Source organism: Oncorhynchus mykiss, chromosome 9 (assembly GCF_013265735.2).
Source record: "Oncorhynchus mykiss isolate Arlee chromosome 9, USDA_OmykA_1.1, whole genome shotgun sequence".
Classification (NCBI taxonomy): Eukaryota; Metazoa; Chordata; class Actinopteri; order Salmoniformes; family Salmonidae; genus Oncorhynchus; species Oncorhynchus mykiss.
The window spans coordinates 27,372,622-27,387,235 of NC_048573.1; the positions used below are offsets into that span (position 1 = coordinate 27,372,622).

General features: G+C 44.3%; 2 protein-coding genes across 5 annotated transcripts in view; one reads left to right on the plus strand and one right to left on the minus strand.

Moving 5' to 3' along the window:
- LOC110531852 (reticulon-3) overlaps positions 1–3,301 on the plus strand; it is a 35,225-nt gene extending 31,924 nt beyond the window's left edge. For 3 of the 4 annotated variants that reach the window (XM_021615314.2, XM_021615313.2, XM_036987724.1), the window contains 2 exons: positions 394–452; positions 610–1,479. In XM_021615314.2, coding sequence (XP_021470989.2) covers positions 394–452; positions 610–658 — 108 coding nt within the window. In that variant the 3' untranslated portion in view covers positions 659–1,479. Of the gene's footprint in view, positions 1–393; positions 453–609 lie in introns of all 4 variants that reach the window. The other variant, XM_021615311.2, reaches the window with a different exon arrangement.
- A 600-nt stretch (positions 3,302–3,901) lies between these two features.
- On the minus strand, positions 3,902–8,864 carry LOC110531854 (uncharacterized protein C11orf95). The gene is made up of 5 exons (XM_021615316.2): positions 8,364–8,864; positions 7,355–7,879; positions 6,710–7,051; positions 6,001–6,486; positions 3,902–5,891 (listed from the first exon to the last, which is right to left on the minus strand). The coding sequence occupies exons 1-5, from the start codon at positions 8,497–8,499 to the stop codon at positions 5,401–5,403; spliced, it is 1,980 nt and encodes a 659-aa protein (XP_021470991.1). The 5' UTR covers positions 8,500–8,864; the 3' UTR covers positions 3,902–5,400.
- Between the last annotated feature and the right edge of the window lie 5,750 nt (positions 8,865–14,614).

The window sequence follows — 14,614 nt, forward strand, 5'->3', positions numbered from 1 at the left end:
TGATGGGACAAGTCACCCTACTGTCACAGTTACAAGATGGCTTTTAAGTGTCTGGTTGAATAAAGTCATCACCTTAATGTTTCCATATCTTTTATATGCTTACTGTGAACTGTGAACTGTATAGGTCTGTTGAATTCACGGAGGCCTAGATTAATGGCAGTATTTTACTCTTCTAAACACACACGCGGTAACCATAACAACCCCTAATACCATAACAACCGTAATACGGTAAAAGTCGTGGCATCTGTCTACTTGTGTTTTTTTATCTCGTAACTCATTTTGTGTGAACAATGAGGCATTGTTTCATGTTATTTGGATCAGGTCTGTTTTTGACCCAGATGATCTGTAATTTAATGTAAAACTCACTTTTGTCTTCCCCTCTTTCTTCCCCAGACCCAGATTGATCGCTACATGGAGATTGCACGCACTCAAGTCAACACCACAATGGCTAAGTAAGTGTTCCCAACCAAAATGGTTTAAATGCCAACAGGATGTCTCCGATCACAATCTACCTAAACTAACAGTTTCGTATACAATATCAGTGGTGCCAGGTGATCAGAGATGTGTATGTTGACGGTGTACATGTTCTCTTTGCCTTTTCTCTTCCAGGTTGCAAGAGAAACTCCCTGGAGCCGTCAAGCGTACGAAAGCTGAATGAGCGGCCCGCAGACATCTTCATCACCATCCTCCTCACATGTATCCCATCTTAAATCCCCTCCTCCCTGCCCTCCCCTCCTTCTCAGTCCTCCTCCCCCTATCCACCATCTAACATCCACTCCCTCCCTTCCACCAACCATCATACCATCTGCACTGAACCAGCTAGGTAGAAGAGAACAAAGTAATGCTACTCAATGTGAACCGCGCAGCTTAACTAAGAGCATTTAGAAAAAGAACTGCGCCTACTGTGTCGACAGGAAACGCGTCTAGCAGGAGGAAGTGATGTAATGCCGTGGCAGGACGCCTGTCTTTGGGCGCACTAAAAATCAAAATAAATGATGCAGGGGTCAAGTGAACTAGACGGAATCTATGACCTGGTTTTGTAGTGTACAGTTGGAGTGTGTAGGGTTTATCATTGACGAGTAAGTATGAGTGTTAGTCTCGCAAAAAAAGCTAATGTCTGTACTTTTAACTAATATATATTTAGCTGAAAGTAAACCGAACAAGTAGAAGAGTAAAACGCATAAAAAGAGCAAAATGATTTTAGAAAAACGTACCCTTTGGGTGTCAATTGTGGCTTGTCTTTTTCCTGCTCTCTCGCTCTGTGGCAGTTTGTATGGATAAACAAAAAAAAATATATAAAGTTTGTGTTTGGAACGTGGTACTGGGATTTCACTGTTACGGTTTTGGTGTCAATTGTGTTTTGCTCACCTTAAAGGCACTTATGTATGTATAACGTTTCTGCAATGTACCGAACATTTCCTAGATTTTTTTATTTTAATCCCACGAGCAGGTTGAAATAAAATGATTTGGAACACTGAACCAGCTGTGATACTTTTGGTCAAGTTCACCCTGTTTGATTGGAACGCATTAATGTTTCTGTATCTACACGACAACGGGCTCCCCCTTTCTGTGCTGTAATGAAACGAGTTAGCCTGGCTTGTTTCTAAAAGAACAACTCCCTCTTACAGCGGTCACAACTCGTTTTTTTTTTGTCGCACCTGTTCAAGTCGACATCCAATGTTTCACGGTCACCTGTAAAATGTATATTATTACTATTATTGATATGGTTCTTATTGCGCGTAGGATTGCCGCTTTCGACTCCCTTTCAGCCTCGTAAAGGCTCCAGGAAGCTTCGTAGTTGCTTTCTTGAAGCTTCATAACCGCTTGACTTCTCCAGGGAGACCTCTTGGATATGGGCTCAAAGAGCGGCCACTTTTTTGACAGTAGCTCGACTTATATCTATGACGGAACGATAGATGCAAGAAAATATTTGGTGGGTGTTTGTAATGGGCTTTAGTTTATTTTTTTCTTTGAATGCCATGAAGTGCATGTCATTGCATGAGCTGGAAACATTTGCACACTTTTAAAAAAAATATATATATAGGCTGTATCATTCTTAACTGTTAATGTTTTTGTTTATAAGATGATCATTATTTGTGATTGCTTAAATTGTGTTTTGGTTACAATAAAAACCATAGTCATCTATTTTTAGGGCTACTTCTCTGCAATGGCCTCGTGTCTTCGAAAGGGGTTTTAGAAATAGATTTTTGAAAAATATTAAAAGACTGTTCCTATTCTCATCGTCCATACTCCGTGACAATGTGCTCAAAGTAGGTTTGCACCTCCGTTGTAATTTTTGGGAGGAAATCCCTCTACATTGGATGGTCACTAAAGATGAAACACTAATGTTGTAACATAAATTATACAATGACCGTTTCGCATTGCCTCAATGCATCTACTACCACTACTACTACTACTACTCAAATGTATGTTAACTGCTGAATGTTACCCTGCCACATTAATAGAACATTCCTCCCCGTGCATGAAAACCAGTGTTTCACAGTGGCCCTGATGTTGTCCGCGTACACACCACCTCACAGAGATGTGGTGCAACAATGCTTATTGGTTCCCTTTTGTGCATACATGTGTCTCTGTATCCAACTCTGTGGCAGTTCATTCAAGCCAATGGACACATACTCTACTTGCTTCGCTAGGATAAGGTCTAACTCTGCCCTCAATTCATCGACTCAAGCTATTGGACATGTTTGTTCTGGATGTTTTAGTTTTTCACACGTGCACACATACACGCTCACCCACAGTCAAACGTATCCAATGTCTGTAAACCACTGTGTCCTTGTGATGCTGGACTAATTATACATTCGGTTGCCATGATGACCTCATGATGACGAGGTGTTCCAGACAGTCAGGCTTTTCATGGGCGCTCCACCTCAACCTTTTCATTGAAGGCAATGCTACCTGTGTTTTCAATAGATTATAATACAAACCTCTCACTTTAGTGTCTTTATTCTTCCTTTGTCAATTATGATAATTCTACATTTTAAACTGGTTTCCTTGAAGCATGTATTTTTCTAATTATTTTTCCTGTTTCCTGTCTTTTTCCTTTCTTGGAGGGGGTTGGCAGGAGTTTATTTCTTCTTTGGCATTCTTTGTTTAGCTTTTGACTATATTGGTAACTAGGTGTGTTGACTAACATCTCCAGCTCTGTCTGTTAGCAATGACTTTTGATCACATTTTGGAGCTTTTTGGGGGGGGGGATGAAGAAAATTTGCAGAAAAAAAAAAAAAACTGTGGCCCCTGTAATGATGTTAAAGTGGAGTTAATAAACACATGTCAAAGGACACCCTGATTTTGTTTTGTCCATCTGTGGTCTGCTCAACAACATTTAAACACTAAACGTGACAGCATGTTTGAACCACGGGGAAATACATTTGTGTCAAGATTGAAAACGAGACTGAGTCCAGCATTCGCGCTCCCGCCTGGACAGAGGATATGGGATGGTGATACGAGTGGTTTTGATAAGAGGATAACACTAGCTACTCATTTTAGACCAGGTCTGCGTGTTGAGGTAACACAGACATGGTAAACCCAATCGGCGAATGTGTTGCTTTATACGTTATTACCAGCTGTCTGCAAATGACAGCTGAGTCGAGTCAATTTTAGCCATAATTTACCAGAGAACCAGTCAGACAAAATTATTCCGACACTTTTTTTATTACAAGTATCATTGATGACAGAATGCATGTCTCAACAACCTTTCGCCATGTACAGACGAAATGCAGAGCGGATACTTGAAACAGATGAAATTGAAGAAAGATGAGGGACTCGGTCCCAAAATAAAACCGAAGATCATTGCTCGTGTCCTCGCCCAAGCCAACTAAGTACCACCAAAGGGTCATTTTAACGTGCCCCTTATGCACACCGACACAAACATACACGTAAATCATTGCAACAAACAAGGTTTATTCTTATTTATTCAATCACATATTTATATTCTATTCATATTTAAATAATAAGTGCTGAGTCACAAAGCTTTTAACCTTTCTGTGGCCAACGTGGCTCAAAGCCCAGATGTAATAAGTATTTCATCACTCCTTGCCCATTCCCTGCATGCTAAAAAGACCACTGCACAAACTAGGGATGTGTCTGAAAACATTACTGGCTGTCAAATCCTTGCTTCCTCTCTCCTTGTTTCCTCAATTCCTATTGAAGTGCATTAGAGGAGAGGATTCAGGGTCCCTCCTCTGGCCCTGCAATGCCTTTGAGAGGAATTCATGAAACAAGGACGGAGAAAGCACAGGTTTGACTGGTAACAATTTGAGATCCAGCCCACCAATTAAGTTTAGGTTAGGTTAGAGAAAGAGAGTGGTAATTCAACACTCACGTCCCTCCTCTCCACGTAACTGGAGAAATGCTGCCATCTGGTTCTTTGAGCAAATCAATTAGTCCATGGGTTGTAAATTATTGTTATGTTAAGAGTGTAGTCATTTTCATGCGCTATAACAAGCGAGCGAAAGAGCGAGCACAGATGGAAAATGGACAATCCCTGAGTTGTGCTTTTCCTGGTGGGAGTGATATTTTAAAGATCACTGAAATAAGGGCAACCGAGGTGCTCATTTCATAGGTGGTCAACTTGGCAATTTATTTCCTGACGCTGTTGTAATATTATACTTTTTCTTTTATCACTTTGTTGCATAAACCTTGTAATAGGTGAGTTACTGAAATGGAAATCTTGCATTTGAAATCTTGTATAAATATGCTCTCTTATAAAACGCCCAAGCCATTCCAGGCAATCCCTCCACAATCATGCATGACTTCAGAATTGCCATGCAAAAGGAAATTTACGTGGCATCGTTAACTTTGATCAATGAAGTAGACAAAATGGCCGCAAAAAAACATGTCTAAAAGTGCTTGTTAAAAAATAAAAAATAAAAAGCAAATATTCAACACTTATAAAATAGATTTTTTTTGTGTGTGTGTGAAACTTTTTGCTAAGAAGACTCATGAGAAGCAAAAATAGTTCCTGGCCGGTGCAACAATAGTACTATGACACTGGAAAAGACATGCAAGGTAAGAAAAAAAAAATGTATGGAGGAAGTCCATTTACCTCATTGTAAACAATGAATTTCTGAAATAACTTGATGTATTTGACGTAAGTGAATAAAGATAATCGCATCTTTAAGTGCCGTTCATTGTCTTAAGCAATAAACCTCAAACACCCTCTCATTCAATCACCTACACACCCAAAGCTAGGTTTAAGTACATTTTTGGGACAAAAAGTGCTATATTGTACGCTCCCTCACACCATCAATCACCGACTGTGTCAGACACCACTCGCGACAGGGCTCTACCAAGCCTCATGTTTCTAACTTCCTGAGAAAGAAAGACTTGGGGTTGAAGCGAGGAGAACGGAGAACAACCGTGGGCCTGTCGCCCCTCGTCTTAACTGACGAAGAGGCTGGCGGCCGTCTCTCCGACTGCCGAGTGTCCGTGGTCCAGGGAGGAAAAACAGTCGTCCGAGTGGACGAAGTGCAGGGCTGTCTGGTTGTAGCTGAGCAGGGCTTGCTGTCTCTCGTCAGAGCTGTACTCCAGAGAATGAGGGTGGACCTGCTGGATGTGTCTCTTGATGGTGCTGACTTTAAGAGTGGCTAACGTCGCCCCGCACACCATACAGATCAGCCCATGTCGCCGGCAGTCATAGTCCATCAGGAATTCCATCCGCCAGCGCACCTGGTAGTTCCGCCGCTGGTCCTTACCCGGGTAGTGTCCATGGCGTCCCAGAGTGGCAGGTATGGTGACGACCCCCTCCTCCTTCTTCACTGTCTGAATGGCGGACATCTTGGGGGTCCGGTGGTTGTTGTTGTTGTCCGGTGCTGCCTTTTCACCCATCTCTCCTGACACATGGACGCTGATGATGTCACCGGGGTCCACTTCTGTCGGGGGATGACAAAAACCATTTGGTGAATCACTTAGTATTTAATCTTTTCTCTAAGAGTAGCTACAGTCTGTCTTTTACATTTTTTTGGAACTTGTAAGTTTTACCTTCTTTCATCTGCACGGCCAGGTGGTCTTCCGTGGGGGCCTCTTTGGTCCAGGCCTCGGCCATGGCCTCTCTCTCCTCCCGGGCCAGGTCGGTGGTCTCAGGGTGGCACTCCTGAATGTGGCGCCGGAAGCTGCTCACCTTGGCCACGGGCAGGGCCTGGGAGCACACCATGCAGAAGGTGCCACGACCCTGAGGCCCATAGGCCACCAGGTAGTCCAGGCGCAGGCGCCAGGGGAAGCCCCCGAGGAGACGCCTCTTCCTGGGCTGGCGGAAAGGGAGAGGGGGTATGGGGCTGGTCACCTCTGGAGCTCCAACACCACCTCCTTCCCTGCTACCAACCATGTCGTGTATCTGGGACAATGCCTCATCGCTGTCCGCGCCAATCTGGATGGTCTCCAGGTCATCATGGAAGAAGTCCACCCCAGCCTCTCTCTCGTCTTTGGTGTTGGGCTCCGACTTGATGAAGTCGTTCAGGGGGTCAGATTCTGAAAATGAGGCATGTGGTGGGGGTGGGGGGAGAGTATAACAGAACATCAAGCGCTTTTTCAACAAAAGCTTTTCAATTCGGCGCTGAAAAGATTCCACTTAACTCTTTCTAGCATCATACAAGACACAAGACATATTGCATATAAAAAAACTAGTGCCGCAGTGACAGAATGCCTCTTTCCCTGTACTGTTACTCAACTACGCCCTCCTCCCCTGTCTCACCATGCGTCTGAGCCCAGGTCTGCAGGATGCCGTGCTTCTCCTCCGAACTGTAGACCAGCGACTGAGGGTGGATGTCCAGCACGTGGCTCTTGATGTGGTCCAGGTGGAGCGAGGGCAGCGGGCGGCCGCACACCATGCACACCAGCCTGCCCGCCTCCGCCTGGTACTCCATGAGGAACTCCTGTCGGAACCAGGCGTGGAGCGAGTCGTTCAGGTAGCGCTCCAGGGTCCGGGCCGAGGGCCCGGGGAGCTCCTCCTGCTGCTGGAGGGGGGCCGGTGTATGGGGAGATGGGGTGGTGGACCGGGGCTGGAGTTTGGGGGTCACCATACCATCGGGTTTCCCTGCGGGAAGAGATGGAGAGGGGATATGCAATTGAAATGTATGCTAATGTGAATCACGAAATAGGCAACCAAGGGAATGCTTTACTAGTACAGCAAGCTACTGCACAAAGACATCACCATCTTACATTAATGTAAAAGTGGATGTTGGCAGCATGGGCATGACTGTACAACATACACACTTCTTATCAGACATGCTCATACTGCCACCAAGCGCAAAATCCTGAAACTCAATAATCTTATCATAAAACTAGGCCAATGTCATTTCGTTCCATCCCCCCCCAGTCTCCAGAAACCCCAACCCACCGGTGGAGCGGCGTGCGCAGTCCAGCAGCTGCTCCTCCTGACCCTGCGAGACGGCGACCACCCCTCCGGCCGGACAGTACAACCTCTGGCCCCCCTCCAGACTCAGGTGGCTCTCCCAGCCCGAGCGAATCACCTCCTTGTCGGACACACTCCACAGCAGGGAATCTGGGTGCTTCTGTCGAATATGCCTCTTGATGGTGCTGAGTTTGAGAGTGGCCAGCGAGCTCCCACACACCATGCAGATCATGCCGTGGCGACGGGGGTCAAAGTCCATCAGGAACTCGCTGCGCCAGTACTCGTGGTAGTAGCGCCGGTGGTCCCGGCCCGGGATGCGGCTGAAGCCGGGACGGGAGGCGCGTTGGACCCTCTCCTTGATCCCCGAGGGGCCCGGGACGGGGGACAGGAGAAAGGGGGAGTCGGGACCCTCTGTGACACTCCAGTAGCTGGTGCCCGGGGAGCAGAGTGGGGTAACCATCTCCTCATCGCCGTCATTGTCCACGTGGCCATTGGTCAGACCGTCTTCCTCTAGGAGGGAGAGAGTGTTAGGAGATGCACTTACAGTAGGTATAGGTTATATAATGAAACTGCACATTTCAAAGCTTTATAGCCTACAATTCAAGGCCTATTTCTCAGATGGCTGGTGGCACATACTCTGCCTGACATTCCAGATATTCATTCCGCTAGAAATATGATGAGACAAAAATAGGGATTCATAATAATATCGTTAATCTGTGGATAATATTGCGCACAGCACCACAGCCATCGGAGAGGGGGAAGCGACTCCATTTAGCCGATTTAGCCAGCCGCTGGTTTCCGCTGGGTGGCGACTGTGCATCACAGCATGCAGCCAGCATGCTATTTTGCCTTTGTTTATAGTGGAGCCACTGACACAAGAGGGCATGCTGCTAGATGGCATTGTCCGTCACACGGATTAACTGTGTCTAATGGTGGCGGGCGGATGAGGGGTCGAGTGTCCATAATCTCGAAACAAAAACATGACAATATTTACCTCTTGAACAGTGTCCCAAGTCACTGGGCTCTCGTGTTGCTTCCTCCTCTCCGCTTATTATTAATGAGAGAGAATCTGTCTGCTCAGCACACGGGTGGACCACGGGCTCGCTCTCCCCCGTCTCTTTCTCTTCCATTACTCTGCAACGTTACACTATTTACGATTGCCTTCAATTCGCCTTGATAAACCAGGGAGGCACGGTATTTTTGGAGAATCATTCGGCACGCGTTTTGTAAGCTATCTATAACACGTTCGGACCCATCGATTTTAGGGTGCCCCCGTACTGTCTTTATAATGTGCCCCTCGTCCCCCACGCGCTCAGCTCTGGAGCCAAGTTAACTTTTCACATATCAGCTCGACATTTGGTCGGTCATATCCTTCTTCGAGTCTGCGGGTGTGAGTATCTCTTGTGTATGGTAAGCTATAGCGGCCTCCTGTATGTATTTTAAGGCTCTGCTTGTCTTCGGGGTAGGGAGCCGAGCTTGGGGCCCCTGGGGCTCCTTAAGGGGCTCCTGGGTAAATTTAAAGAGACAGTAGCGGCATTCACGCAGCGACACGCAGACCCGGGGGCCAGATCAATGATTTACAGTGTTTATAGAAAGTCCATACTCCCCCTCCCCCCCTTGGATTTCTTCACATTTTATTGTGTTACAAAGTGGGATTCAAATGGATTTAATTGTCATTTTTTGTCTACAATCTACAAAAAATAGCATAATGTCAAAGTAGAAGAAAAATGTTTAAAAAAAAGAAGTGAATAATGAAGAAAAAATATATACATATTCACACCCTGAGTCCATACATGTTACACTTTTTTTGGCAGGGATTACAGCTGTGAGTCTTCATAAGAGTTTTGCACACCTGGGTTGCACAATATTTGCAGATTCTTTTCAAAATTCTTCACGCTCTGTCAAGGTGTTGGGGATCATGGCTAGACAGCAATTTTCAAGTCTTGCCATAGTTTTTCAAACAGATTTACATTTAAAGTCGGAGGTTTATTAAAACTCGTTTTTCAACCACTCCACAAATTTCTTGTTAACAAACTATGGTTTTGGCAAATCGGTTAGGACATCTACTTTGTGCATGACACAAATAATTTTCCCAACAATTGTTTACAGACAGATTATTTCACTTATAATTCACTCTATCACAATTCCAGTGGGTCAAAAGTTTAGATACACTAAATTGACTGTGCCTTTAAACAGCTTGGAAAATTCCAGAAAATTATGTCATGGCTGTAGAAGCTTCTGATAGGCTAATTGACATAATTTGGGTCAATTGGAGGTGTACCTATGGATGTATTTCAAGGCCTACCTTCAAACTCAATGCTTCTTTGCTTGACATCGTGAAAAAATCAAAGAAATCAGCCAAGACCGCAGAAAAAAATTGTTCACCTCCACAAGTCTGGTTCATCCTTGGGAGCAATTTCCAAACGCCTGAAGGTACCACGTTCATCTGTACAAACAATAGTACGCAAGTATAAACACCATGGGACCACGCAGCCGTCATAACGCTCAGAAAGGAGACACGTTCTGTCTCCTAGAGATGAACATATTTTGGTGCGGAAAGTGCAAATCAATCCCAGAACAACAGCAAAGGACCTTGTGAAGATGCTAGAGGAAATAGGTACAAAATAAATCTATATCCACAGTAAAACGAGTTCCATATCGACATAACCTGAAAGGCCGCTCAGCATGGAAGAAGCCACTGCTCCAAAACCGCCATTAAAAAGCCAGACTACGGTTTGCAACTGCACATGGGGACAAATATCGTACTTTTTGGAGACATGTCCACTGGTCGGATGAAACAAAAATACAACTGTTTGGCCATAATGACCATCGTTATGTTTGGAGGAAAAAGGAGGAGGCTTGCAAGCCGAAGAACACCATCCCAACAGTGAAGCACTGGGGTGGCAGCCTCATGTTGTGGGGGTGCTTTGCTGCAGGAGGGACTGGTGCACTTCACAAAATAGATGGCATCATGAGGATGGAAAATAATGTAGATATATTGAAGCAACATCTCAAGACATCAGTCAGGAAGTTAAAGCTTGGTCGCAAATGGGTCTTCCAAATGGACAATGACCCCAAGCATACTTCCAAAGTTGTGGCAAAATGGCTTAAGAACAACAAAGTCAAGTTATTGGAGTGGCCAAAACAAAGCCCTGACCTCAATCCCATAGAAAATGTGTGGGCAGAACTGAAATTGTGTGTGTGAGCAAGGAGGCCTACAAACCTGACTCAGTTACACCAGCTCTGTCAGGAGGAAGTGGCCAAAATTCACCCATCTTATTGTGGAAAGCTTGTGGAAGGCTACCCAGAAACATTTGACCCAAGTTAAACCATTTAAAGGCAATGCAGCCAAATACTAATTGAGTGTATGTGCACTTCTGACCCACTGGGAATGTAATGAAAGAATTAAAAGCTGAAATAAATCATTCTCTCTACTCTTATTCTGAAATGTCACATTCTTAAAATAAAGTGCTGATCCTAACTGACCTAAAACTGAGAATTTTTACTGGGATTAAATGTCAGGAATTGTGAAAAACTGAGTTGAAATGTATTTGGCTAAGGTGTATGTAAACTTCCAACTTCAACAGTAAGTTAAAACTATAACTTTGCCACTCAGGAACATTCACTGTATTCTTAGTAAGCAACTCCGGTGTAGATTTGGCTTTGTGTTGTAGGTTATTGTCCTGCTGAAAGGTGAATTCCTCTCCCAGTGTCTGGTACAAAGCAGACCGAACCATGTTTTTCTCTAAGATTGTGCCTGTGCTTAGCTCCATCCCATTTATTTTCATCCTGAAAAACTCCCCAGTCTTTGCCGATGTCAAGCATACCCATACCATGATGCAGCCACCACCATGCTTGAAAATAAGGATGTGTTGTGTTGGATTTGCCCCAGACATAAGGCTTTGCATTTAGGACAAAAAGTGTATCCCTTTGCCATGTTTTTTGCAGTATTAGTTTAGTGCCTTGTTGCATACATATGCTGTATATTTTTATTCTTCTTTTCACTCTGTCATTTAGGTCTGGATTGTGTAGTCACTACAATATTGTTGATCCATCCTCAGTTCTTTTCCATCACAGCTATTGAACTCTGTTTTAAAATCCCCAATGTCTTCATGGCGACATCCCTAGGCAATTTCCTTCCTGTCGTACAGTTCAGATGGACGACTGCATCTTTGATGTGTCTGGGTGGTTTAATACATCATCCACAGCACAATTATTAACTTGACAGTGCTTAAAGATATATTCAATATCTGATTTGTTATTGTTACCCATCTACGAATCACTGCCCTTCTTTGAGGCTTTTGAAAAGCTCAACGGTCTTTGTAGTTGAATCTGTGATTGAAATTCAATACTTGACCGAGGGACCTTACATATGTTGTATGTAATGGGGGACAGAGGAAGGGGTAGTCATTCACAAATCATGTCAACCCCTATTAGTTCACACAGAGTGAGTCCATATACACAAAAAAAAAAGATGAACACAACATGCTACAATTTCAAAGATTTTACTGAGTTACAGTTCATAAGAAAATCTATCAATTGAAATAAATGAATTAGGCCTTAATCTATTGATTTCACATGACTGGGAGTACAGATATGCATCTGTTGGTCACAGATACCTTCAAAAAAAGGTAGGGGCGTGGATTAGAAAACCAGTCAGTATCTGGTGGGACCAGCATTTGCCTCAAGCAGCATGACACATCTCCTTTGCATAGAGTTGATCAGGCTGTTGATTGTGGCCTGTGGAATGTTGTCCCACTCCTCTTCAATGGCTGTGCGAAGTTGCTGGATATTGGCGGGAAATGGAACATGCTGTCGTACACATTGATCCAGAGGATCCCAAACATGTCTGGTGAGTATGCAGACCACGGAAGAACTGGGACATTTTCAGCTTCCAGGAATTGTGCACAGACCCTTGCGATTCGTGCATTATCATGCTGAAACATGAGGTGATGGTGGCGGATGAATGGCACAACAATGGGCCTCAGGATCTCGTCACGGTATCTCTGTTCATTCAAATTGCAATCAATAAAATGCAATTGTGTTCATTGTCCGTCGCTCCTGCCTACCCATACCATAACCCCACTGCCACCATGGGGCACTCTGTTCACAATGTTGACATCAGCAAACATGACGCAATACACGCTGTCTGCCATCTGCCCGGTACAGTTGAAACTGAGATTATCCAAGTGAAGAACACACTTCTCCAGGGTGCAAGTGGCCACTGAAGGTGATCATTTTCCCACTGATGTTGGTTATGATGCCGCACTGCAGTCAGGTCAAGACCCTGGTGAGGATGACAAGCACGCAGATGAGCTTCCCTGAGACGGTTTCTGACAGTTTGTGCAGAAACTCTTAGGTTGTGCAAACACACAGTTTCATCAGCTGTCCGGGTGGCTGGTCTCAGACAATCCCGCAGGAGAAGAAGCCAGATGTGGAGGTGCTGGGCTGGCATGGTTACATGTGGTCTGCGGTTGTGAGGCCGGTTAGATGTACTGCATTCCAAATTCTCTAAAACAACGTTGGAGGCAGTTTATGGTATAGAAATTAACATTCAATTCTCTGGCTACAGCTCTGGTGGACATTCCTGCGGTCAGCATGTCAATTGCACGCTCCCTCAAAACTTGAGACATCTGTAGCATTGTGTTGTGTGACAAAACTGCACATTTGAGAATGGCCTTTTATTGTCCCAAACACCTGTGTAATGATCATGCTGTTTAATCAGCTTCTTGATATACCAGTCCTGTCAGGTGGATGGATTATCTTTGCAAATTAAAAATACTCACTAACAGGGATGTAAACAAATTTGTGAACCATTTGAGAGAAAAGCTTTTTGTGCATATGGAGCATTTCTGGGAACTTTTATTTCAGCTCATGAAACACGGGACCAACACTTTACATGTTGCGTTTATATTTATGTTCATTGTCATTTATTATGTGATTTGTTAAGAACTAATTTAGGCTTGCCTAAATAAAGTGGGTGAATACTTATGACACTACTATATTGTAGTTATTTAATTGTTATTAATTTGTACAATTTGAAGAATTTTCTTTTCACTTTGACATTATGAATAATTTTGTGTAGATCAATGACAACAAAAAAAAAATTAACTATATCAATCCCACTTTTTTAAAGCAACAAAATTTGAGGTCAAGGGGATGTAGACTTTCTATAGGCACTCTATAGGCATTTGCCTTTGGAAAGTATTCAGACCCCTTGACTTTTTCCACATTTTGTTACATTACAGCCTCATTCTAAAATGTATAAAATTATTTTTTTCCCTCATCAATCTACACACAATACCACATCATGACAAAGCAAAAATACATTTTTGCAAATGTATTACAAATAAGAAACTGAAAAATCACATTTATATAAGTATTCAGACCCTTCACTCAGTACTTTGTTGAAGCACCTTTGGCAGCGATTACACCATCGAGTCTTCTTGGGTATGACACTACAAGCTTGGCACACCTGTATTTGGGGAGTTTCTCCCATTCTTCTCTGCAGATCCTCTCAAGCTCTGTCAGTTTGGATGGGGAGCGTTGCTGCACAGCTATTTTCAGGTCTCTCCAGAGATGTTCGATCAGATTCAAGTCCGGGCTCTGGCTGGGCCACTCAAGGACATTCAGTGCGTCCTGCGTTGTCTTGGCTGTGTGCTTAGGGTCGTTGTCCTGTTGGAAGGTGAACCTTCGGCCCAGTCTGTGGTCCTGAGCGCTCTGGAGCAGGTTTTAATCATGGATCTCTCTGTACTTTGCTCTGTTCATCTTTGCCTCGATCCTGACTAGTCTCCTAGTCCCTGTCGCTGAAAAACATCCTCACAGCATGATGCTGTTGCCACCACCATGCTTCACCGTAGAGATGGTGCCAGGTTTCCTCCAAACGTGGCGATTAGCATTCAGGGCAAAGAGTTCAATCTTGGTTTCATCAGACCAGAGAATCTGTTTTTTCATGGTCTGTGAGTCTTTAGGTGCCTTTTGGCAAACTCCAAGTGGGCTGTCATGTGCCTTTTACTGAGGAGTGGCTTCTGTCTGGCCACTCTGCCATAAAGGCCTGATTGGTGGAGTGCTGCAGAGATGGTTGTCCTTCTGGATGTTTTCCCATCTCCACAGAGAAACTCTAGAGCTCTGTCAGAGTTACCATCAGGTTCTTGGTCACCTCCCTGACCAAGGCCCTTCTCCCCCGAAATCTCAGTTTGGCCAGGAGGCCAGCTCTAGTAAGAGCCTTGGTGGTTCCAAACTTCT